General features: G+C 43.2%; 1 protein-coding gene across 1 annotated transcript in view; it reads left to right on the forward strand.

Moving 5' to 3' along the window:
• CPED1 (cadherin like and PC-esterase domain containing 1) overlaps positions 1-27,341 on the forward strand; it is a 330,727-nt gene that overhangs the window by 14,867 nt on the left and 288,519 nt on the right. The window contains exon 2 of the mRNA XM_066262182.1: positions 17,488-17,671. Coding sequence (XP_066118279.1) covers positions 17,488-17,671 — 184 coding nt within the window. The remainder of the gene's footprint in view (positions 1-17,487; positions 17,672-27,341) is intronic.

Consider the following 27,341-nt stretch of genomic DNA (forward strand, 5'->3'; position numbering starts at 1 on the left):
ACTACCTAACCTTAGAAAAGTATCAACCAGAAAGTCAGCTTTCGTGTTGAGCATTACCTTCTTAACTGGACATACACAGAGGCCAGAAGTAATTCCAAATGGGCTTTCCCTCTTTCCTCCCTTTATTATCAACTATCTTTATCATTATTCTTTCTGAGTGAACAGTGAAAACATTGATAACACATCTGAAGCTCCCTGCACACAAGCTAAACCTATTAATCCAAGAATTTTAGTGCCGCATAAGCTATTTTAAAAGCAGATAGATTTGGGGCAGAGTTAATTTCTTTCTTTTCTTTTTTTTTCTTTCTTTTTTTGGTTTAAGAGTAGATAAGGATAGGGGGATAGGGAAATAGGAAGTAAGCTGATTGTTTTTTTTTTGAAGAAGAAGAAGAAGCAATGGTTAACGTAATACTATGTCCACTTTAAACAAGTTTGACTGCTGGAGAGCAGATAAAATGGATTTATGAGAATATATTCTGTCAGAAATATAGAGCTAAAGAAGGTACAATTGTCTCCTCTTTACAATAATGACATTTTAAAGGGAAGCCCAGGCCCTGGCTAGTAGCTCAGTGGATAGAACATTGGCCTGGCTTGTGAACATCCTGGGTTCAATTCCCAGTCAGGGCACACAGGAGAAGTGACCATCTGCTTATCCCTCACTCCCTCTTCCACTTCTCTTCCTCTCCCCCTCCCACAACCAGTGACTCTGTTCAGGCATAGCCCTGAGTACTGAGAATAGCTCCGTTGGAGAGCATCAACCTCAGGTGCTAAAAATAGCTCAGTGTTTAAGCATTGGCCCCAGATTGAGTTGCTGGGTAGATCCCGGTTGGGGTGCATGTGGCAATCTGAATCACTATCTGTCCCTAAAAAAGGAAGCCTGTGATATAAATGGGAGGATGTCTCATTAGCCAATGATGTGCATGTGCTCCTAAGCACAGTTCTTAGCAAAACCCTGAGCAAAGTCACCAGGTATTTATAATAATGCAACCATTCCCTGTGATGTTCAGCATTTAAACAAAACCTATAAGTAAAAACTCACTGGCAGTTGGATGAATGGAATCTAGTATCATTCATGCTGTGTGTCCAGTATAGAACTTCCTGTCATGCCAGCAGCATGACATTTTTCTTTTGTACTTTCAACTGGACTCTTAAACCTGGTATCCCCACCTAGGCCTTCCTCCCTTATGAGATGTCCTTATGTCCTGTTTTTCTGAGCAACCTGTGATGTCAGAAGAGACGGTTTCATCTTTAGGCCTGGCCTATGAGGCCTTCTGCTGGGCCCTTTAAGAAGACACTGAATTTCCTGGAAGGAAACTCATTTTTCTAGCCAGTCACAGAAGAAAGCCAAATGCTATTCTGCAGTAATTCATCCCCCAAAGGAAGGATACAGTGTTTAGGGAGTAGAAATTTGATAACAGTATTAGATGATGTTTTATTCTTTCCCTTAGAGATAGTGCTTATGTTGTGTTATTACTAGATATTGTCACCCTGCCAATTTTTTACTTTTAAAGCAAAACGTTGGCCATCAAATATGTAAACAGTCTAGGTTGAGTGTGTAATTTTGAAAGCTCTAAGATAGAGTTGAAAGGAGTATGTGAGCTTGTGTTATGATGTATTGGTGTATTAGTTCAGCATCTGGCAACATGAGCAGCATTGGGGTAGACTGGGTGGAGCCTGCCTCAGCCAGGCTGGGACAAGTGTTACCCCAGGTTGTCACAAAGAAGAGCCAAAGTTGCCTATTACTACTGGCCAATGGGCTGAAGGGACAAGATGAGGAAGCCCTGGAAAGTGAACAGCCACACGGATGCTCAGAATAAGCAAAAAAACAGAATAAGTGCCAAGGAGTAAAACTGTGTACTTAAGGAAACTTGGTGTACAAACTCGGTATAAGGCAGGAGGTTTGTTTTATGAAGGGTAGTGTCTAAATCTTTCACACTCTCTCCCCTATTCTTCTGGAGACTTTGGCCCCCACGTGGGTAGGATGAGGCAGGGCTCCTCTGGGTTTGTGAGTTGTGTACCTCTATCCTGAGGCCTTTCATTCAACCAAGAGCTGGGGCTGACCGTTGCCGCCCTGGAACTGCGGGGCTACCTGCATGGGATGTGTCGGCTTCCATCCTTAACCATCTGTGTGGTTCCTGGGGCCCCTGGTTTTCTGGACAGAATCCGGATGAGCTTGTCAGTGCAGGGATGTGGTACAGAGTGGAGAAGACAGGAGCCAGAGATGCTTTGTGCATGGGTTTGACAAATTAGACACTTGAAGTGGGCTTAGGAACCTATCCTCCGCTCCAGGAGGGGGAAGGGGGCAGGTATGAATGTGACGACTGGATATGCTGGTGGCAGGGAGACCGGAAACGGCACCAGGTGTTAGACTGGTCGGATCAGACTGAGCCTCGGTTCAGCAACCTCGATACTTGAGTTTTAGCTGAGAGAGAATTTAGAGTCAAGACTCAGACTATAAGAGAAAGTTTATTTAGAACGTCACAGAGGTAGAAAAAATGGGCACAGGAAACAAGTTACAGAGGCAAAGGAAGGGTCGTTGGAGCTTAAAAGAAAGAGAGGCAAGGAAAACACGTGGTGGGGGGCATGCTCGCAGGAGGGAGGGCGCGCTGAGTCCTCCAACCTCAGGGCTTCTAAGGGAGGGTTTAGGGGAGGTCCCAAGGGAGGATCCTAATAGAATATAAATCAGCTTTCCAGGTGCGTCCCTTCAGGGTCATGATCTCCACTGATTGGTTGGCACCAGGGCAGGACGTCATCAGTCAGTGCAGCTGGTCCTGACGTCAGCCATGGTTTTCTGGGCCTGGAGCTGAAACACAACTGAGACCTAGATGTTATCTCTAGAAGTTAATGCCTAAAAGGGTGGTCAGAAGGGTCAGACATGGGAGTTGCAGGAGACCACCACTCTTTAGTCCCTTGTTCCTCCGCTAAGGGGGTCTACCACATGACCAGTGATGTGCTGGGGGAGAAAAGGTCAGCTGGGGGCGAGGCTCTTATTTTCCCAGCTTTGCCTGTTGCTAGGCTCCTGAGGCGTTCCACTCTGGTGACCTTCTTTCTGTACCTGGCCCATCATCCTGGCTCTGCTCGTGTCTGTCCAACTGTCTACCATAGATAGGCAGTCGATGGAAAATCTTCATCCCCAACTCAGTGCCGGCATTCTCCGCTTACGTCCATGGTGTTTTATCTGGCTGGACTCTCTGTCCAGAGGCGGGCAGGTCCCCTGCGGTGCTGAAAGAGATTCTAGGGTGGCCACCGCTGATTCCTTCATGGTGACTACTTTAGTTTATCTTTTAACAATTTAAAATATTTTAATTTGTCAAGAGGTTCTTTTCTGTGATAACTTCTTTAAGAGATATTTAAGTGTGCCTTACATTCACGAAGGGCTATATATTTTCAAGTGGTTTTATCTTCACTGTTTGAGTCTCCTTTGATCCTTACAGTAGCATGAAAAGCAAGGTGGAAGGCTGGTGCTCATTTGCCAGATGAAAAAGTGAAGTAGTCAGGTGGAGCTTAGGTGGTGTCAGCAGACGGTGAGTGGGGTGAGAAGTAGAGGGGAGACCCAGCACTCAGAGGCCTTGGGGTGTTGCTGGCAAAGCCTGGAAGTCTGGCCTCTATGAAAATGGTTGGGCCCTGGCCGGTTGGCTCAGCGGTAGAGCGTCGGCCTAGCGTGCGGAGGACCCGGGTTCGATTCCCGGCCAGGGCACACAGGAGAAGCACGCACTTGCTTCTCCACCCCTCCGCCGCGCTTTCCTCTCTGTCTCTCTCTTCCCCTCCCGCAGCCAAGGCTCCATTGGAGCAAAGATGGCCCGGGTGCTGGGGATGGCTCTGTGGCCTCTGCCTCAGGCGCTAGAGTGGCTCTGGTCGCAACATGGCAACGCCCAGGATGGGCAGAGCATCGCCCCCTGGTGGGCAGAGCGTCGCCCCTGGTGGGCGTGCCGGGTGGATCCTGGTCAGGCGCATGCGAGAGTCTGTCTGACTGTCTCTCCCTGTTTCCAGCTTCAGAAAAATGAAAAAAACAAAAACAAAAACAAACAAACAAAAAAGAAAATGGTTGGTAGATGCTTAGGTATTGATATTGTGGTAATGAACCCAGTGTTCTCTCTTTTTCACGTTGCCTTTGTATGGACTATTTTAAGACCGACTTGCTGAATTCACTCGTTGTTTTGGCATCAGGGGACAGAGACTTGCCATTATTTGAACACTATTTTTGTCAAAAGAACAAGGTCTCTCCTTGTGCCCTGCTTGGTTCTTCATAATTGTTGGTTGTCGATTTTGCATTTTCTTCGTTACGGATGTCCTTTGCTGTTGGTGCTGTGGCAAGATGCAGGGGCTAGCGAACATTCGCTGGAAAACCAGCAAGTGCCCTCCAGGCTTGAGCATAGAAAGGAATTACTCTCTCCTCTTAAACTCTGAGTTTCTGAGAGAGGATGACGAAGGGGAGGGGTGGGGAGGTGTGTGTAGGGGTGAGAAGGGGCAGAGAAAGAGGAAAACAGAGGGAAGAAGAAGATCCCTAAGATGGACCTTGGGCTGGTTTAAATTCTCTCCAAAACAGGAAGCAAAGTCAATTGAACCAAAAGAAAAAGCAATCTACTTTCTCTCCTGGTTGCACCTACAGCTTTATCTTACTTTGAAAGCCACTCAGAGGGAAGCGACCGCAACCACCCTCTCCCAGCAGTCCCCAGTGTTTACCATCTCAGTTTAGTCTTTGCTGCTTCCCTAAAGTCACAGCAGAGTGAACTGATGACCCGCAGCTGTGCATCGTGGGTGGCACCTCGAGGAAAATCAGCTGGAGGAAAAGCCTCCAGAGGAGGCTGGAAAAGACACTTCACATGACCTTCAAAAACAGACAGAAAAGAGGGGGGGGAAAAAGCCCTGGGAGAAGCAGAGAACGAACTAGAAGCTCCTCCACGTTGGGGAAATGGATGAGCATTTCAGTGAGGGTAAACAGAGGCAGCCAACTCCTGCCAGGCCTGGGAGGCAGGAAGTCCCAGCTGGAGCCTCCGGATATCGACTGGAGGAGAGATGGCTGTTCTTATGCCCTCGGTTCTGTTTTGACTTTCTCCCCATCTCTGAGATTGCTGCTGTGTGTGAGGCTGAGCCTGGGGGCTGGATGAGCAGCACACAGTGCGAGCAGCACACAGTGCAAGCAGCGCCCAGCAGGACTGCACATCGGCTGCAGTTGAAGTGCTGAGAGGCTGCTCAGTCTGCCTTTTTATTTTATTTTTTTCTGCCTTGTAACTTGTTCTTCTCCTCTTTCCAGTTACACAAGCTGTCTACTGAGGAAGGCATGGTGTGGTTCCAGGGTGTGAGCGAGGAGAATGGGTGTTGAACAGAGAGGTGACCTAGGAATCCTCAGGGTTTACCTTCAGATTATAGGCGTAATATCACATAGATGTGATGGAAAGTCTTTCCTGAGAAGCAAACATAGGAATATAGCTCTTGAGTCTCAGTGTTTTCGATGTTCCCGGTGGACTATGGCAACTTGACATTATTTATCAGTAGAGATTTTCTAGCGGAGGATGTCTAGTCTGAGGTCTGTCCTGCTGTTCAAGTCTGTTTTCCCCTTTTGTGCTCGGCTCTCTTATTCTCCGAGTCAGCTTACTGACTCTCTCGCTGTTCATTTAGCATCTTTGCAACAAATCCTTTTTGGGACTTTTCTCTCCCCTCCTGGAATCTTTTCATCCTTTGTGCTTGCCTCTCCAGCTACACACACTGTGTCCTGAAGCTGCTTCTCTTTACTCTTTTTTTATTTTTACTTTATTTTATTTTCTTTTTTAAGAGAGGAAGGGAAGTGCTTGACTTGTGGTGGCGCAATGGTATAAAGCATCTACCTGGAACACTGAGGTTGCCGGCTCAAAACCCTGGGCTTGCCTGATCAAGGCACATACGGGAGTTGATGCTTCCTGCTCCTCCCCCTCTTCTCTCTCTTTTTCTCTCTCTCTCTCCCCTGCCTGTCTCTCTCTCTCCTCTCTAAAAATGGAATAAATAAAGTCTTAAAAATAAAAATAAAGAAGAAGAAAAGCCATATGTGATTTCAATAAAATCAGAAAAAGTATTAAAAAAAAAAAAAAGAGAGGCAGGGAGAGACGGACAGGGACATGGAGATGCTCCTGAATGCACCCTGACAGGGGAATCGTACTGGCAGCCTTGGTGTTCTGGGACAATATTCCAATCAACTGAGCTCTTGACTCTTTCTACACCAAACGAGGCTGCACAACGCAGTGCTTCCTGAGCCTGTCCTCCTGGTGCAGGGGTTCTGGGGATCTGGGGACCTGAGAGCCCGTGACCCACTCTGGGTTCATGGCTTTGCCCAGGAAAGAATTCAAATACCAGCCAGCACAGAGTTTAAAGTGAAAGAGAGCTTATTAGCGAAGCAGTGAGACAGAGAATGGGCTACCCCTGGACAGAGTAGCCCCCCTTTGAGCAAAATTTGTTTCCTTTATGTATTGAGGTTTATTTAATCAGGGGGGTAGGGTATTTAGTGATGGGGAGGAGTATTCAGGATCTCCCTGGGAAAGGGGTGAAGACTTCTTGGAGGAGCTCCATTGGCCATTCTGTGTCCCTCCGTGGGCTTTCTGTTTTGTTTTGTTTTTGTTTGTTTGTTTTTTTACAGAGGCAGAGATAGACAGGGACAGACAGACAGGAATGGAGAGAGATGAGAAGCATCGATCATTAGTTTTTCGTTGCGCATTGCGACTTCTTAGTTGTTCATTGATTGCTTTCTCATATGTGCCTTGACCGCGGGCCTTCAGCAGACCGAGTAACCCCTCGCTGGAGCCAGCAACCCTGGGTCCAAGCTGGTGAGCTTTTTGCTCAAGCCAGATGAGCCCGTGCTCAAGCTGGCGACCTCGGGGTCTCAAACCTGGGTCCTTCCGCATCCCAGTCCGACACTCTATCCACTGCGCCACCACCTGGTCAGGCGGGCTTTCTGTTTTGATGGTGGTGGCTCCTGGCATGTTCTTTAGCGCGCTAATGTATTGCAATGAGCATGCAAGCGGGCCAGAGATTACTGTTAGGTGAAATTAGTTGCCATGTCGGATTGAGCTGGTCTCTGCCAGTGTAAGCTATAAATCTGCTGGTGGGTGGTCTTTTTTTTTTCTTGACAGCTCCTGTCTTTTTGATTGCAGCGGTTCTGCCACATACCCTGTCTCACTCCGGGCTCCTTCTTCCCTTAGTGCCCTGTGCAAGGACATGGCTTTTTAGGACAGGCCTTGAGTCTCTCTCTTTCAGCTGATCACTCAGGTCACTGAGTGTTTCCTTTTTTTTTTTTTTTTTTAAGAAGCCTCTTTCCTGCATTATGGGAACAACAGCATATAGTCCCTCAGAAATCCTGTGATTTAAGTTGTAAAAGTCTGAGCTTCTGGAATCTATCAGGATACCCACCCATTCAGAAAACAAAATAAAATAAGAAAACACCCTCTCTCCAGCTCTAGTAAGTCTGGCTTTCCTGATTTTCCTCCTCCCTTCTCTGGCTTTAATAAAAGGAATCAAAGTTCAAGTTGGACCCAAGTAAAAAGATCAGCATGAAGTAACCAACCTTTAAATTGTCTAATAATCCTGGCCCTGGCCGGTTGGCTCAGTGGTAGAGCGTCGGCCTGGCGTGCAGAAGTCTCAGGTTAGATTCCCGGCCAGGGCACACAGGAGAAGTACCCATCTGCTTCTCCACCCCTCCCCCTCTCCTTCCTCTCTGTCTCTCTCTTCCCCTCCCGCAGCCAAGGCTCCATTGGAGCAAAGATGGCCTGGGCACTGGGGATGGCTCCTCGGCCTCTGCCCCAGGCGCTAGAGTGGCTCTGGTTGCAACAGAGCGATGCCCCGGAGGGGCAGAGCATCGCCCCCTGGTGGGCAGAGCGGTCGCCCCTGGTGGGCATGCCAGGTGGATCCCAGTCGGGCGCATATGGGAGTCTGTTTGTCTCTCCCCATTTCCGGCTTCAGAAAAATACAAGAAAAAAAACAAAAACACAAACAAACAAACAAACAAAATTGTCTAATACTCACTAGATTTTAATTTCCAACTAATTACTTAAGAAGACAATAAGTGATGTTGTATTACCGCTATTTTTATCTGCATTGCTAGTTATCTCTTGTTACCTACCCAACCATATTTACCGCTCACATTAGAAAGTACCTATGGTGCTGACCTTGAAGGACTTTCTATTTTAATTTTTCTTCCCATCTTTTCTCCTCCTCTAAGAATTATCTTTCTCCTCTTGTTTTCTTTCATATACAACATCCATAACGTAAGTAAGAACAGCACCTGCCATTGAAAAGAGCTCCTGGGTCATTCTTTTAACACTCTACCCTGACCTCTTATCTCTGCGGGAACTTACATTGTATGATTTCATTAATGGTTCATTGTTCTTCACACTAAAAAGTAAGCTCAGTGAGAGACAGAACTGTGTCAGGGTTCTTCACTGTTATTTTCCTCAGAGCCTACAACCACGCCTGCCACAGAGAAACTGTTCAAGAATATTAAATATGTGAGTGAATGAATGGAATGAATGAACATTGAGAAAGAGCCACTGGGAGAGAAGGAGGAGGGATTATTAAGAATCTAAGAGGAGGAGCTAAAGTTGGCTGAAGTTCTCAAAGATTTGAGTCTGGACATAGGGAGGATGTTGCCTGGGGAAGGGGGAGTGTGGGAATCTGGAGAATAAGCAGAGTGATTAACCATGCATAAGTGGAGGACAGATTTCTTCTATGGAAATCAAAAGAAGAGAGGAAAGGTTCCTTGTGTCAATAACCTGTAGGTTGCCAGACAGAGGCTGTGTACGTCAGTGTGCAGCCTTCTAATAGTGCTCATTTCCTTTACGAATGGGATGACAGCTGCCTATAGAAATAAAAGAGCCCTGGCCGGTTGGCTCAGCGGTAGAGCGTCAGCTTGGCGTGCGGGGGACCCGGGTTCAATTCCTGGCCAGGGCACATAGGAGAAGCGCCCATTTGCTTCGCCACCCCCCCTCCCTTCCTCTCTGTTTCTCTCTTCCCCTCCCGCAGCCAAGGCTCCCTTGGAGCAAAGATGGCTCGGGCGCTGGGGATGGCTCCTTGGCCTCTGCCCCAGGCGCTGGAGTGGCTCTGGTCACGGCAGAGTGACTCCACGGAGGGGCAGAGCATCGCCCCCTGGTGGGCAGAGCAGCGCCCCTGGTGGGCGTGCCGGGTGGATCCCGGTCGGGTGCATGCGGGAGTCTGTCTGACTGTCTCTCCCCGTTTCCAGCTTCAGAAAAATACAAAAAAAAAAAAAAAAAAAAAAAAGAAATAAATGAGAAGTAGTTGGAGGTGGGAAAGTTTTGTCACTGGACAGGCAGATAGTGCTTGTGGTGTTGAGCTGTCGAATCTGGGCCATGGAGGCTAGCAGAAAGTTGGTATTTGGGGGAAATACCAGTGGTTGAAAACTGATATTTGGAAATATACGAGAAGAGCTGGAAATGTATGAATGTGATTAGAGAATGAAGTATCTTATTTTATTATTTCAGAGGTGGGGCTGTGGTGGGACAGAGAATTCAAGACATAACCATTGGAATGGATGGCTGCAATGATGTGGAAGAGATAGTCATTGGGGTGAAGAGGTCATGGACATGTTATGGCTTCAGGGGCAGATGTTGAAGTCGCCACTGAGATTTTCTAGTAGATTTTTCACCTGATAGTATAATAATTAAAGAACATACATATGTTCACAAATAATGAACCCATGCTTTGAGTTCATGCATTAATTCATTTGGTCATTCATTCATTCACTGATTCATTCATTCATCCCTTCTTATTTAGAGTCTGGCAGTAAGTTGTATGTATAATGACCAAAGCAGACAAGTCTAGGCCCTCATGTAGCATACAGCCTAGTAGCAGAAGCAGGTGTTAAAAAAATTACATATAGACTGACCTGTGGTGGCGCAGTGGATAAAGAATCGACCTGGAAATGCTGAGGTCGCCGGTTCGAAACCCTGGGCTTGCCTGGTCAAGGCACATATGGGAGTTGATGCTTCCAGCTCCTCCCCCCTTCTCTCTACCTCTCTCTCTCCTCTCTAAAAATGAATAAAAAAAAAATTACATATAATTATAAATTGTGAAGAGTGACAAAAAGGAAATTAGACTGAGGAATAGATGGTGGTTTTGGGCAATGGATATTTGAGTGCCATTTTCTTAAAGCTATACCGAGGATACAATTTTTGTTTTTTTTCTGAAGCTGGAAACGGGGAGAGGCAGTCAGACAGACTCCCGCATGCGCCCGACCGGGATCCACCCGGCACGCCTACCAGGGGCGCCGCTCTGCCCACCAGGGGGCGATGCTCTGCCCCTCCAGAGCGTAGCTCTGCCACTACCAGAGCCACTCTAGCGCCTGGGGCAGAGGCCAAGGAGCCATCCCCAGCGCCCGGGCCATCTTTGCTCCAATGGAGCCTTGGCTGCGGGAGGGGAAGAGAGAGACAGAGAGGAAGGAGGGGAGGTGGAGAAGCAAATGGGCGCTTCTCCTGTGTGCCCTGGCCGGGAATCGAACCCGGGTCCCCCGCACGCCAGGCCGGCGCTCTACCGCTGAGCCAACCGTCCAGGGCCCAATTGTTTTTATATTGAAACTTGATTGTATTTGTGTGTGTGTGTGTGTGTGTGTGTGTGTGTGTGTGACATAGACAGAGAGAGACAAAGAGAGGGACATATAAGGACAGATAGACAGGAAGGGAGAAAGATAAGAAGCACCAATCCTTCGCAGCGGCACCTTAGTTGTTCATTGATTGCTTTCTCATATGTGCCTTGACCGAGAGACTACAGCAGACTGAGTGACCCCTTGCTCAAGCCAGTGACCTTGAGCTCAAGCTGGTGAGCCTTGCTCAAACCAGATGAGCCCCCACTCAAGCTGGCGACCTCGGGGTTTCAAACTTGGGTCCTCCGTGTCCCAATCTGATGCTCTATCCACTGTGCCGCCACCTTGTCAGGATCTTTCTTTCTTTCTTTCTTTCTTTCTTTCTTTCTTTCTTTCTTTCTTTCTTTCTTTCTTTTTCTTTCTCTCTCTTTCTTTCTTTCTATTATTTGTTTAGATGTATATCTTACACATAGAGCCACAGATGAGCAAACTTGCCTTTCACTGGGTGCTGAGTGTTGTGATAACCCCAGGGTACAGTTTGGAAGTAGAATCAGAAGGTGCTCAGTGTTAGAGAGTAGCTCTGAGAAATGTGTGATTATTCCATGGTGGACCTGAGATTCAGTTGAGTCAGCTGTGGGTCAAAGGCAGAACAGTTAGGTCACTAACTATTCACTTAGGTAGGGAACATTCTCCAGACTTGCATTTCTGGGAAACCTGTGGCCCCTAAACCATCCTGCAGTTATAAATAAATTTTAAGTAGAAAATGTGTAAGATATACATCCTAGCAAACTTTATTCATTTTATTTCTTAAATTATCTAAAGTAAGTGTACATTTCATTAACTGAAAAAAATTTTATATTTTATTCTTATAGTGGAGAAATTAAAACATAATTCACAATAATATGCTCTGTAATATTTCTAAAATGCCAAAAATCTAGACCAGCAAGGCAATTTGACTTTGTTGTATATGACACACATCTTAGATCTACTATATATTTGTAATTGAACATTTATAGATGTCATAAATACATGGCAACTTTAATAAATTCATAAATAATCTTTCTGTTGTGTAGAAAAATGTTTTATTTTCTTACTATATATATATATATTATTATTATTATTATTATTATTAAGTGAGAGGTGGGAGGCAGAGACAGACTCCCACATGTGCCCTGACTGGGATCCACCTGGCAAGCCCCCTACCAGGCAATGCTCTGCCTCTCTGGGTTGCTGCTTTGTTGCTCAGCAACTGAGCTATTCTAGCACCTGAGGCTAGTCCATGGAGCCATCCTAAGCGCTCAGGGCTAACTTTGCTTGAACCACTCTACCTATGGGTGCGGGAAGGGAAGAGAGAGAAAGAGAGAGAGCAAGAGGGGATGAGGAAGGGGGAGAGAAGCAGATGGTCGCTTCTTCTGTGTGCCCTGACTGGGAATAATCGAACCCAAGACTTCCACATGCCAGGCCAATGCTTTACCACTGAGTGAATTGGCCAGGGTCAATTTTTACTTTATTTTAAAGAGTTTTATTCCTTGTTTTTGCTAGTGAATCTTGGTGTAAAATTTTTAATAGTGTAAGTAACTGAGAAATATACTACTTTTATAATATAGCTTTTTATTCATTTTTTTTTACTGAAACTCACTGATTTGCTCAAATATGTAACTCTATCATTGTCATTCTTGCTATTTACAATTCTACTGAAATGAATTTCTTTCTTTTATTTCTTTTTTTTTTTTTTGTACTTAAGTGAGAAGCAGGGAGGCAGAGAGACAGACTCCCACATGCACCCGACCAGAATCCACCTGGAATACCCACTAGGGGGCGATGCTCTGCCCATCTAGGGCATTGCTTTATTGCAATCAGAGCCATTCTAATGCCCGAGGGTGAAGAGGGTGAAGCTGTGGAGCAATCCTCATCTCCTGGGCCAACATTGCTCCAATGGAGCCTTGGCTGCCGGGGGGGGGGGGGGGGGGGGGGGAGAGAGAGAGAGAGAGAAGAGAGAAGGAGGGAGGGAGGAGGGAGATGGGGAAGAATGGAGAAGCAAATGGGTGCTTCTCCTGCATGCCCTGGCCAGGTATCAAACTTGAAACTTCCACACGCTGGGCTGACTCTCTACCACTGAGCCAACCGGCCCCCGAGAAATGAATTTCTTAGTTCAAAATGTTTCCTCTTTCTATTACCAATATTCTATGGTAATATTTATGACAAAGACTTTTGCATATTGAGAAAAAGGATGTTTGCATTCATTCATTCAAAGAATATTTATTATGTGCCCATTATGTTCCAATACTGTTTTAAGGTTGGGGAAACAAAAGTGAACAACACATACAAAAATGCTTGCTTTCGTTTGCCTTCTTTTATGGTGTGTAGAGACCGAAAATAAATATGAGGCCCTGGCTGGTGGCTCAGTGGATAGAGTGTTGGCTGCTGTATGGATGTCCCAGGTTTGGTTCCTAGTCAAGGCACACAAAAGAAATGACCATCTGCTTCTCTTCCCCTCCCCTTCCCCCAGCTCTCCCTCCTCTCCTCCTGCAGCCAGTGGCTCATTTAGTTCCAGAGTGGCCCCACGTGCTGAGGATAAGTCAGTTGGAATGCATCGGCCTCAGCTGCTAAAAATAGCTCAGTGTTCCGCCTGGTGTGTGGAAGTCCTGGGTTCGATTCCCGGCCAGGGCACACAGGAGAAGCACCCACCTGTCTCTCCACCCCACCCCCTCTCCTTCCTCCCTATCTCGCTCCTCCCCTCCCACAGCCAAGGATCCATTGGAGCAAAGTTAGCCTGGGCACTGAGGATGGCTCCATGGCCACCACCTCAGGTACTAGAATAGCTCTGGGCTCAATGGAGCAACAACCCAGATGGGCAGAGCATCTCCCCCTGGTGGGCATGCCAGGTGGATCCCAGTCGGGCAAATGCAGGAGTCTGTCTGCCTCCCCACTTCTAACTTTGGGATAAAATACAAAATAAATAAATAAATAAATAATAAATAGAATAAAAATAACTCGGTGCTCCAGCATGGGCTCCAGACAGGGTTGCCAGGTGAATCCCGTTTGGGCACATGTGGGAATCTACCTCACTAGGTCCCCTCCTCTAACCCCCAAAATAAAATAAAATAAAATAATAAAAGAAAATAAAGAAAAGAAAAAAGAAAACATGATAAATTTTATTTTTGCACTAAAAGGTAATGAGTACTACAAAGAAAAAAAAATATCAGGGTATATAGAAGCATATAGTTTAGTGTAGAATTATTTCTTTACTATAGTATTCAAACTATATTAACTGAAAGACTTACAGAATCCTAATATAGAAGCAGAGTTGCAGTATAACATTCATTATTTTTCAATTTTATTCACATATATTTAACATTTATTGGTAGGACACTATGTTGCACATTTTCATGTAGAAAATTCATTTAATTCCCAAAACAACCTCATGAGGTAGGATTTGTCACTACACCTATGAGAAAACTCTGATAAAGAGAGGCTGAATAATAAGTCGCCCCAGTGGTGAAGCATCATTGGCCCGGCCAGAATCCAAGTCTAGGGTTTTGATCTCCAGTGCTTTCTCTGTTCTTACATTACCTTGCTGCACCTCACACTCCGAGTAGTTTATTACAACACTCTGTCCTTTGCTTTATCGAAGGTGGTATAAAGGTTTCAGATTTGAAAGTCCTTCCAAAAAAAATGTGTCCAGTTAATAAAACAACTTTTATGTAGTCTAGCAAAATGATTTCTGAAGGGATATTCTGAAGCTCTCTCAAGAGGAAGAGAGAGAGGGAAGTAACTAAGACATCCGGAATTTCTAAATTCTCATTAGCAGGCTTGCAAGTCTCAAGTTTAGTTGTTGTCATGGTGGCCAGGTTAAATATATTTTCCCACTAAATAAATATATATATATATATATCTTCAAAATTGTATGAGTAATCAGGAGCTTTTATTTCCAAAAGTGCTGCTCTTGCATTTGCTAATCCGTCACTTGCTGATGCGGTTGACATAACTGTTCGAATAGTTTTTATTTCACATACGCAGTGCATGCACCTGTTGTCAGACCGGCTAAACTGTTCTCACTCCTTGGTATTGGGCCATTTTGCTGATACATGTTGTTATAAATATGGCAAGGACAGGGCGGTTTATATGACAGGGTAATACAACATAATTTGACTGACAAACTCACTTCCTGTTTCATCCCCGTAGTCTGAGCTGTGAGTTAAAATTTCAGCCTATGTCAAGGTTATTACAAAATATGGCCAGTAATTATATTTTATTTAGAATATGCTCTATATAAGATATGTTGTTATGAGCTATGTCTGTGTAGCTTAAACTGATCCTGTTTGGAGTGGGGTGGAGTGAAGGAGGAAAATATCTTCCTAAATAATAACTTAAAATTTAAAACTACAGTCCCTTCATGTGAAGTCACTGCTACACTTGAGCCAGCTGTAACAGAGAGACACATCCTGTGATTATGTAAGAAATAATATGAGAAGGGAATTCTGGGCACTGTGCATTTTGCTTGAGTGACACAGATATATTTGGAAGCATCTGTCTTCCCTTTCCACCTAGACACATGTCTGTTTATTTTGGCCTCCTATGGGCTACTGCTTCCCTCTAACTCCTGTGTTCAGATTGTATTTGGGTTCAAGTATTCCTTCTTATTAGCTTACCATTAAACTATTACCAGAATTTGGGGGGAAATGATATCCCAATTTACAGTTAAATTCTTGAGTTTAGTTTCATGATCAGTAAAATGCAATCTCCTTTAACAAGGGAAAAGATCTAAGCAGTCATGTTTTGTCAAAGTATCAGGCACAGGTCGTGTGATTAGGTAGTGATCTATTTATTCCGTTCCATTATATTCACCGCAAATGTAGTAGGCACCTATGTTAACATGTGGTAAGCAGAATTCAGAATCAGAAACATTTTTCTGACTCTTGGCTCTTTATGATATATTATTATTTTTAAAAATACATATAGACTGCTCCCTATATGCCAGGCACAGTTCTAGGCATTTTACAAATATTAACACTTTAATCCTCACAGCAACCTTAGGAGGAAGGTATAATCCAAGGTCACACACATAGTGGTGGTGGAGCCCTGGGATTTGAACTCAGCAGTCTGGCTCTAGAGTTTGTGTTCTTCTCCTACACTTCACTCTGCTTTGTCCAGTAGTTTTCAATAGCAATAATTTGTAGGCAGTGAAAAGCAAGATATAGTTCCTGCCCTCTGAAGGTTTACAGTCTAAGTCTGTTTCTTTGTTCTTTCCATGTTGTATCTTCAAAGATCTAGATGGAGCACTGCAGCTCATTAATTTACCAGCTATCTTCATTTATTAAGTGCTGAAGACTAGGGCAATGCAGGCTGCCTCTTTAAGAGCTCATATTAGAAAGAGACACAATTTCATGAGTGCTAATGGAAGCTTGTATTGCAATTACATCCTTTACTGGAAATTTACAGAGATTTTCAAAAAGGGTAATGTTTTATTTGGAGTTTGCTGGGTGGATGAATGGAGAAAGAGGAAGGATTGCAGGTGGAAGGCATGGTGGTATGTATGTATGAAGGTGCAGGCTGGGAACAGGAATGGAAATTATTAAGAGTGTGATATTACCGGACACCCAAGCAGTAAGGTCTAAGTTGGAATGGCCTTGTGGTCCTTGATAAAGATGTGAAATTGATTCATCAGTAATGGGAAATAATGAAGAAATTTAAGTAGTGAGAAGACATGATGCATATTGTGTTTTAGATCCATAAAATGGACAGTTCAACTCAGAACTGCCACTGAAATAATTTGGACTCTCGGTTTTGTTGTTTACCTCTTCCCTCCATCTTTCTCATCCAACTCCTTGGTCCCCTCTTCTTCCATTTTTTTTTACCCTAGTCCCCATCCAATTGCCTTGCTCTTCCTGGTAATGAAAAATGTCTACTTGGTTCTGGCTGGGTTGCTCAATGGGTAGAGCATGGTCCCACCACACTGAGGTGATGGGTTTGATCCCAGTCAGGGCACATTCAAGAAACAACAAATGAAAAAAGACAAAAAGAAAGAAACAACCAATGAATGCACAACTATATGGCATAACTAAGTGAAGCAACGAATTGATGCTTCTTTTGCTTCCTCTCTCTCTCTCTCTCTCTCTCTCAAATCAATGGAAAAAGTGTTTTAATGTTCACTTTATCAAGAAATAATCTCAAGTTTTCTGGAAAACACCTAGTATCTACTATTAAACCTTATAATGAGTGTCATCATTCTTTCTACTTGTCAATTAGAAAATTCCCTTTTGTTAATGAAATTTCCAAACACTATTGTGAGAAAGAGGAATATTTACTGGGAGAAAAATAAACTGTTGAAGGGAGAACCTAAAATTGTAATACTTCGGTAGCTGTCCTCACACAGAGATCTATCCAGTCTCATTTAGATGTGTTCACCTCTTGCTGCATCCTGGAAGAAGCTGTAGCAATGTGCATCTCCAAAGAGCTCTGGGCTTGCTTCTCAGCTCTACTGCTTCCTGACCAATTCCTGCAGCACAAAATCCATCCCCTCCGAGTCCGTTCGTCTCTCCTGTTTACCTAAAAGAACTGTTATAAAAGAATGCAGCTGCCACTATTATATAAAAGCACAATGCCGATGAAAGACATTGCTATTAGTTTACATTTCCAGCTCGAGTTAAGCTCTGTATCTCTATGCTATAGTCTTCTTCTAGGAGCTCTATATTTTAATGGCCCCAACTTTTCATCTTTTGGTCACAGTGAGAAAATTCAATCCACCTTGAGTCCTTGCAGATGAGGCTATCCTTGTCCTAGTTAGCCTTTCTGAGAATCTGTCTTTCATGCCTAGAGAAAAACTTGAAAGGATAACTCTCTGAGTGGACCTTGATTTGCATTCATGACATTCTTCGAGAAAAATGTGCTTTTTCCTCTTGAATTTTTATGCCTTCTTTCTTTTTTAGATTGAAGAATCGATTGAGATACACTTTGGCAGCCACAGCAGAAGGGCCATCCTCTACAGGCCCCCTTCCTACAGCAAAAGGGAGTTTCAGCTGCATGAGCACATCCTCACCCAGCTTCACTACACAGTGGTCATTGCTGAAGAGAGGCTCGGTGCTGACCTTGGGCTGGAGCTGCTAGACAAAGGTCAGAATACGGAAGTCATTACCAAAGTGGTTTGACATAGAATGTTAAATAATTTCTGCGATGTGCTACTCTAAAAAAAACCCCACAGAGTTTTACCCCTCATCAGCTTTCTTGCCTCATAGAAAACTTAGCCTCTTTCTCCTTCCTCTCAATTTCTCTTTAGCTCTGTGTCTTTAGTCTTGAAATTATTTTGTTTATATTTTGGTAGCCTTTTGGAATTGCATAGTTCATGTTTCAGTGTGACATAAAATATGTTTATGTTTATGGACCTGAATACATGCTCTGCCCGGCACCAAACTGCTTCATATTTTAAGAGAATTGCCCATTCATCTGAGTGCAAGTAGAATGTGCTAGAACTGTTTCAAAAAGCCAGCTTAAGTGTAATTCACAGGGTGTCTCCAAATGAGAAAGAAGTGTGGCTCTTCATCACACATGCTATTACTAGTCAGGTATCTTGATTTCTGTTTTTGGAAGTAAAAAATAAAAGATAAGTGTTTAAACAAGTTATTTGAAAAGAGGGGTCAATAGATGATGAGGTCAAGAAAAAGAATACTTGTTGGACAACTAGCCCTGTGATAGGTACCGTGTTGTGCCTGTGTTCATGATCTCGGTTAATTCTCCCTGAAGCACTTGAGAACCCCAAGATTAAGAAATACTAGGTCCCAGTAAGGTAATTCTGTTGATTGGAGCTTCATTTCAATATGCCGAGGCTGCAGGTTCGATCCATGGTCAAGGCACCTACGGGAGTCAACCAATGTAAGTGGAACAATGGGTTGATGTTTCTCTCTCTCTCTCAAATCAATAATAAAGAAAACAAAGAAATATTAAATCCTCTTTCTGATAATCCAGAAGAAGAAACTGAGGTTTCAAGAGCCAAAGTGAGTCACCCTGTATCTCAAACGTGGGATGAGGGGAGGGCAGGATTTGAACCCTGTGTCGCAGCTCTCACTTCACCCTCTCCACCTCCTGCTGCCTCAGTCTATCTTTTGGCTCATGATCCTGCATGACTCTGTCATTATTAGATCTACAAGAATGTGGAATGCTCATTGAGCATGAGCACATAGGACTGTTCTCTTTATAAGGGAGGCAAGAAAAGGCAATTTGAGTGAGCTGCTAATCTCAGAGGGGGTTTCCTTGGGAAGGGAACATGCAGATACCACTGGCATAATAATATGTATTTTTCCTGTCACTTTAGCAGCCTTGCCACCATCACAGACTTCTTCCTCAGTAGGAGCCCCCTCACTCTGTAAAGTGCTTGGTTTATGCCCATAAATGAAAGAGGCTCTGGGAACCCTTGGCCACATTCACCTTTACCACGTTGGCTGTAAAGTTGTAAGCTACTAAGCTAGCAAAGCTCCCAGCGATTAGAGACCAAAAAGTCCACTTTGATGAAAAGAAAGGCTTTAAAAGTATAGAGAGTTTGGGCCATGAGGACAGGTCCTCAGGGATGCCATTGCTGTTCCCTGACCCCCGCAGATGCAGTGTGGAAATCTAGAGCACTGGAGCACCGGGTTTCTGGAAACAAATGAGAAAAACAAGAGGGATGGCGACAGCTCGGGAAAGTCAGAGAGGCTGGAAAGCAACTTTGCAAACCTCACTGGGGCTGGGGCTGATGAGAGGACCAATTTAGAGTTCTAGAACATTCATAAGCGATATTGTCTGAAACCGTTTATCAGAATAGGTGTTAAGGAAAGATAGAAGAGGCTTATTTCCCCTCTCAGCCCACAAAGCACTTAGCCCGTCAGTCAGTGAACCGGGTGACTGTATAGCGGCCCCCCCCCTAGGCACTGTGCTCCTGAGTCACAGTGACCCAGTAACACCCGCTGTTGTCTGAATTCCATGTGCCTTGGCCCTGCTGCTGGCTGCGTGTGGGCACAACACGGATTATCTGTACATTTCTTTTCATTTTTTTTAATGTTTATTTTATTGATTTTAGAGAGAGGAAGGAAAAGAGCAGAAAAAAAAACCCCAGAAACATCTGTTCCTGTATGCGCTCTGATGAGGGATCGAACTGGCAACCTCTGCACTTTGGAATGATGCTCTAACCAACCGAGCTATCCAGCCAGGAATAGCTGTGCATTTCAACTTTCATTCAGTTTCTATTTTCAGTTTTCTCTGGTTGCAAAACAGAGGGGAATATGTCTCCTCGCTCCCTTGATGTCCTCGGGTCAGTTTTATAAGAAAAAGGAGGATTGCATTACAGCTTCCAATTAGAAAAAGAAAATCCACTTTTAAAATTGTAGCTTATTTGTCATGGCTACAAGTCGAATGTACAAATTATGTTTGAACTGAGGCACTCACTACAAAAACTTTTCTTTTGGGAGATTTAAGTCTTGCATAATTGATTTTGCTTTAGTTTCGCTTGGTGACCTCCTGCTTGTTTTACTGTATGTGCCGTGTCAGAAAGTGTGACAATGTGTTGGCTCATTTGTACCTAATCTCCTCACGTGGAGCCCCCTGGAAGAAGTGGAAGCAAGTCCGAAGGATCTAGAGACCTACCCACCTATCTTTCACTTTGCTATTGCAGTTTCTGCTGTTTGCTAACCTGACATTTGCAATAGTACATTAGAAACAAAATAGGTGCTCCCACAAAAGTTCCTAAGCACCCAGATGCAGGCTTGACACATTCATAAACTGTGTTCTTGTCATAGGAAATTAAATGCAAAATGCATTTTTCTTGTTCTTCCTACTCATTCCACCTGCTTTCCTTTCCTCTCCAGACGTGACCCCAGCCGTCCCATTGACCTCTTCCTGTGCCGCTCTTTGAGCACAGGTGGCCTCTTTCCAATTTAGGACCACTTTAAAAACTTTTTAAGGCCAAAATGGGTAAAAATTCAAAAAAAGAAAAGTGTCATAGGCGAGGCAGGCTACATGCCACTATTAAATATAATCTGTTCTTGCAGAGTAGCGTTTGGCCTTTATATTTGATTTAACTTTTCTACTATTTATTTAGTGCATTGGTTGAAAAGAAGTCTCGGGTTCTAAATTTGAATATGGTTAATTCCATTCTGGTGACATAACAGAAGTTGTGGATCTATCTGGAAAGGCTACAGGGCTGTGGCTACGTGACCTTAAGCAAGAGCCCTGGTGCTCTTATCTGTTAAAGGCATTAATAGTATTTACTTCACAATAGGATGTGGTGAGAATTTAGTTACTGTGACCACCCCTGTCAGGGTTCTGGGAGGAGACAGTAAAACTCAGCCAATATTTGTCTCATTCAATAGCCTGGGAGTAGGGCCCAGAAATTCATGTGTTAAAAATGGAAACAAGCAAATCTGATGTGTAGCCCAGTTTGGAGAGCATTTTCCTAAGGGATATGCTATTGGTTCAAGGAGCAACAAACTTCAGAGCTAATTTAGGGCAAGAAATGATGCAGAAGTCAGCTTGTTTTAATACCATTTGCACTAAAGATTTAACTGTATAGGTATTTCCAAGCATTTCATATTTAGGTTGATTTTGAGAACAGGAAAAAGGCAATCTCCTCAGATTTAGATCTGCAAAACTTAGAATGTAAAACATATACTTTTATAGTTCTTCAATCCCTTGCTTTGGAAAAATATATCTTATGTCTCTGCATTTATGAGAACATATAATTCTCTAAAGGAAAAGAAAGAAGAACCAACCAATTATTCCCTTCCTTCGTATCTAGGTAGCATTTAGCAAATCAGTGCTTTAGGGCATGGAATAGTATAGTGGGCCAACAGAGAGGAGATGTTTTCCAAAAGTTCTTAACTTATTCCATGGTAACATCCAAGTAGTCTGTGGTCCAAGAGACTGATTCAGTAGATTTTATCATTGGAAAGAATCATTTATGTGCATATGTTAAAAATGGAAATTGAAGGATTGTGCATCTTTGGCAATTTCTTGTCCACTTCTGAACGCATCTTGCACTTTTAAATTAAATGTATTATATCGTTCACATGAAAAACAAATGCCAACCTGCTATTAAAACTACAGAATTGAGGCCTGACCTGTGGTGGCACAGTGGATAAAACGTCGACCTGGAAATGCTGAGGTTGCCGGTTCGAAACCCTGGGCTTGCCTGGTCAAGGCACATATGGGAGTTGATGCTTCCAGCTCCTCCTCCTCTTCTCTCTCTCTCTGTCTCTCTCTCTCCTCTCTAAAATAAATAAGTAAAAAGAAAAAATTTAAAAAAAAACTACAGAATTGGGGTCACTTATGTTTTGAAGTTGCTCTTGTTTTTATGATTTGGGGGTTGTACATGGCATGTTTTCTGAAGAAATACAGAAAGTGAAAGACCATCTCCATTTTCTTGCCAGAGGTTGGCAATCAGTGGCCCACAGGCCCCATTCAGACCACTGCCTGTTTCTGTAACAGAGTTTTGTTGGAACACGGTCACACATTTACTTTTTTTCTGCAATGGCGGCGCTGAGTAGTTGCAACAAAGACTGAGTGGCTCTCAATACCTAAAATATTTATTATTGGACTCTTTACAGAAAGAGTTTGCTGACCCTCATTTCTAAACTAATTCTGTGTCATTTGATCTCTTACCAAGCTGATGATTAAAGTCTGGGACGGAGATAGTTTATTATTTTTAACTTATACCAAACCTCATTCAAAAAGGATTTGATGACTTACAAAAAAACCCATAATTATAAAATAACTGAAAAGGAAGTTCAAAAATTGAGCTCAAACTGGATATGGATATCTTAGCAACCATAATTTAAGCTTAACTTTGGCTTTGAGATTTGGAGTACAGGAAAAGAATGTAAGTTCTACTGTTGAGAAAAAGAAAACCTTGTCCTTCCTTCTTGTAATCTCTCCCATGCCCAGGTAGTATATCTAAAACAACTTTCTCGGAGGGATTATTGAGTAGACAACACTATGTTATGTAACAGGTCAAGGCCCAGAGCAACATTTGTATTGCAAACGAATGGATGTGATACTTTGTTTCTCAGACCAGCCTTCCAGTACACACTGAGAGACAGCACCACAGCACAGTATAGGAAAGGCATATCGATGAAGGGCTAGCATCAGGACCGTGATGAACAGTACTTACTGATGTTTGTATTGACATTACCCTTGATAGACTGTATTCTGAAGAATGGCATTTAAATTAATGTTGCTTTGCAGCTTTTCTACCCCTAATAAAGACATTATAATTTACCGAACTATGTTCTCGGGAAGCACTATTAACAGGTAATAATAGGGCGAGAGACACAGATTACTACTTAATGTTGTGGAAAATATATTAAAAAAGAAAAAAAAAGGCTACTTCCTCTCCTGTTCATAATTTAATAGACTTCTATTTTCTCGTACTTTCATTTACATTCACTTGCACTCTTTAAAAATGTCTAACACATCCATGTATCATTTGAAATTTAGTTTCGCTCTGAAGGTTTATTTATAATGGCTGCTTGCCAGGGCTGTTTCTGAAGTTTGTGTGGAAAAGAAACATCTACAACAGACCAATCTTAACTTTTGAAATGAAAAACCCATTTAAAGTTTTGCTTTCATTTATTTGTATTCAAAATGAAGCTATAAAGAAGTTGAGATTTAAATTACCCTGTAAGTAAGAAGAGCTTAACCACAATAATTACTTTCTTGGGGAAGTGGTAGACTGTGGTATTTAAAAAGAATAAGGTTTAGAGTAAGATTGAACCAGGATTGGAGTCCCTAGTGTGACCGTTTTATGGTTACATAACCTTGGGTAAATGACTTACCCTCTGAAAGCCATGGTTTCCTCATCTGCAAATTGGTTGGTTTGGATTGTTCCCTGAGTGGGGATACTGTAAGTGCAGCAGAAATGGGAGATAATATTGTTACTACTGTTAAGAACTAGTTACAGAATGGAGGTTGTGAAGATTCTTTTGTGGGGAGGTACGTTTAAAATGGGTCCCATGCAAAGAAACCTGAGAGTGTTGCTGTTAGGTATTTGGGGATAAGTGAACTTTTTTAGGTGTTTTCACAGAACTCTGTTTCAACTTACATATCCTCATTAAAAGGTCCGGGTTGTAAACACTCCTGAAATTCCAATACACAATATCCTGGATTATTGTATTTGGGGAAACACCTTACTTCCAATAAATCTTGAGGTCTGGAATCATGTCTGTTCTGTTTATCACTTAAAACCATGCTCTCCACATGGGGCATACCCTAATGTTGGGCAGATAAAATGTATTATGCTCACTTTGTTAAAGATGACGCTGCCCACGTGGAGGCCATTGCCCAGGTGATATTAATGTGTGTCTTTGTGGGCTATGGGCAGGCAGGATCATTGCAGCCTGGGACTTGGTTTTAGGACTAAGCCTTTCCCACCCTTTTTGATGTGGGGTGGTGCAATCCCATCATGCCTCAGAGAAGTGACTTTGTATTAGAGACTTCCCTATTTTGTATATTGGATTAAAGGTTTGGATTTCTACACTATAAAATAGGGGCAGAGCGGGAGCTTGCGCTCTTGGTTCCTGAGATTATCATTAGAGGAGACAGCAGAGAGCAGAAAGAGGCCATGTGGAGCAGGCCAGGAGAAGCAGCCAAGATGGCAGAGTGTTGAGTGAGAAGCCGGTGTGTGTAGAGTTTGTGCAGGGAGAAGGAAGGAGATGGGGAACAGAGGTGAGTAAGTCTGGTGAGCTAGAAACATTTGATTCTAGGAAACTCGGATAAGTCAGTAGCTTTGTGAGCACTGAATGTGAGTGGGTTTTGGAGCCCAGTGTGTATTTTACTTTGAGTGGGTTTTGGAGCCCAGTGTGTATTTTACTTGCCTGCCGGGTGCAAGCTAGGATTAAAGAAGATGGCCCATCAGTTCTTGGCTCCGTTGTTTCTTTACCGACTGTCCGAATCCAATGCAAACCTGCATGGGCCAGGCTGCTGTGATAGTGATGGTGGCCTTGTCTACTGGCTTTACACCTAAATACTTATCAAATACATGAATACATGAAGATAAAATGGTGCACCAATATCTGGGCCCCTTCAATAGTGAACTACCTGAGAGAATTCACATTATTTTATTTTTATTTATTTGTTTGTTTTTTCTTCTTTTTTCAAGTGAGGGGAGGGGAAATAGAGAGACAGCCTTTCACATGTGCCCCAAACAGGATGCAGCCGGCATCTTCCTTCTGGAGCCCATGCTCTGCCCATCTGGGGCCATACTCGCAACTGAGCTCTTTTTTAGCACCTGAGGTGCCAATTGAGCCATGGCTGTGCGAAGAGGAGGGAGGAGGGGGAGGGGTGGAGAAGCAGATGGCTGCTTTTCCTGTGTGCCCTGACTGGGAATCGAACCTGGGATATCCACACACCAAACCAACACTCTACCACTGAACCAACCAGCCAGGGCTGAGAATTCACATTAAAACTTAATTGATAAACCTTTAATTTTTATATAGCTTTAGAGGAATATTGATATTCTACTCATGCTTAAATCTGAAACCACCAATACAGTCACATTTAGGGCTGATGCTCTACACAGCAATGATTCTAGACTGCTGAGGCTTTTACGTGCTTGTATCTGTTTCTCAGAGCTTCTCTCTGCTTTTGATTTGAAGACTCCCCTGTCATTCTCTGTTGTTTCTCTGCCTGCTGGTTTTGGGGGATGGTGGTTGAGTTCAGGTTTGTACGTACTATATTTCTCCATGTATAAGACGCACACTTTTTTGAAAAATTTGGGGTCTAAAAACTGGGTGCCTCTTATAAAGTGGTTGTAGATTTTTTACTTGCATCTCCCACTTCTTTTTGCGCTCATTGTTGAAAACAGTGATTCGTCATCAGACACAAATGAGGACAAGCTAATGGATGGGAGTTTTGACAGTGATGAGGAGTTATATGAATTTTACATTGAATAAAGCTTGAGTTTAATAACTTTATGTAATACATTTTTTTTTTCAAATTTCAGGCTTCCAAATTAAGGTGTGTATTATACATGGAAGAGTCTTATACCCTGGGAAATATGGTAATTCAGTCCCTGGTGCCATGTGCTTTTCACATGAATGTATTTAGGAGTGAGGAGAGGCCAGGGAAGGATATGAAGAATCATAGGTGCTTAGCGGTGATTATTGACTCACTGATGGTTTAATGTTCCATAAGACATTGGAACACATAGTGCTGCCTTAAAATGATCTCCAGATAAGGATATGTAAAAGTAAGCATATAGCTTTTGCTGCTTGAAAACATAGAAAGCATTAAAGGACAACACCCTTGCCCATCATGTCATTTAGGTCCCCCTGTGTCCTCTACATTAAGCTCTCTAGTTCTTTTCTTAGCATAGTCTAAAATATTCATTTTTTATGCTCTTCTGGTCCTTTGCTTTAGAAAAATATATCATGTGACCCAGGAGTTTTATAACATATATTTCTCTCAAGAAAAAGATAGAAGCATCATCAATACTGTCTCCCAGCCCTGGCTGAATAACTCAATTCATTAGAGCATCAACCTGATACCCCAGCATTGTGGGTTTGATCCTCAGTCAGAGCACACATAAGAATAAACCAATAAGTGCATAAGTAAGTAGGTCAACAAATCCATGTTTCTCTCTCCCTTCCTCTCTCTCTAAAAACAATAAATAAAAATTAAAAATTATTATCTTTCATATCACCTGGCTACTATTTAGTAAGTCATTGTTTTAGTTCATAGAATGAAATAGTGGCCTAAGAAAAAATGTTTTTCAAAAGTTTTAAACTTGCTCCCTGTGTGGAGTCTAAATAAGACATAGTTCAAGAGACCCTGACACAGAATATATGTTATCTTTAGGTCAAAATTGTTTATGTATCCTCAAAGAGGGCATTCTTCTACCATTGCAGCAGAAATCGAAATGTCAGTAAGAATGAGAAAATCGATTGTTCCAATTGGGAAGAACATTCTGGGAGGCTCTGCAAGGAGTTGGGATACTTAAGAATGAGATTTATTTGTAGTAACTATAGAAGGAGTAACCAGGATCAATTTAAGAATGAATATTGTATCAATCAGAGTTATGCGGCAATGGAATAGCCCATCTCAAAAAGAAGGAGGTTGTGTTGGAACAAAAGCAGGTCAGTTCAGGGTACTGCTGAGAGTTGCTTTACTATTCAGTAGAATGAGTCAACTAACCACCAAAGTCTTTTTCACAGACGCAGTTCTGTGATGTACTGTAACATTTACACACACAGAGAAAGCAAGATGATCTCTTTGCGTGTGTATATGAGAGGAGGAGAGATGGTGAGACAGACACCTGCATGTGCTCCGACAGGGATCCCCCCGGCAACCTTGTCTGGGGCTGATGTTCAAATCAACTGAGCTATTTTTAGCACCTGAAGCTGACCCATTTGGACCAACCAGTCATCCTCAGTATCTGAGGCTGATGCTTAGACCAATTGAGCCACTGGCTATGAAAGGGAAAGAGGGAGAGAAGGGGGAGAGAGAGGGGAAGAGAAACAGATGATTGCTTCTCCTGTGTGCCCTGACCAGTGTTTGAACCTGGTACATCTGCACTTGAGGGCGATGCTCTATTCACTGAGCCACTGGCCAGGGCCACAAGACAAGATCTTAAACCTCCATAATTCTAGGAATTCCTTTTCTTTAGCCTTTACTTTTAGTCTTGTGTGCTGGGGGCAGGAGAGAGGAGTGGGTTGCAAAGGATAGAGAAATGTAGATCTGGAGGCAAAACCAGCAGTGGCCTCTTTTGGCTTGCAGCACACATTGACAGCAGATGCTGCTGATCATTTAGAACATTGAGAGCCTA

Source organism: Saccopteryx bilineata, chromosome 2 (assembly GCF_036850765.1).
Source record: "Saccopteryx bilineata isolate mSacBil1 chromosome 2, mSacBil1_pri_phased_curated, whole genome shotgun sequence".
Lineage (NCBI taxonomy): Eukaryota > Metazoa > Chordata > Mammalia > Chiroptera > Emballonuridae > Saccopteryx > Saccopteryx bilineata.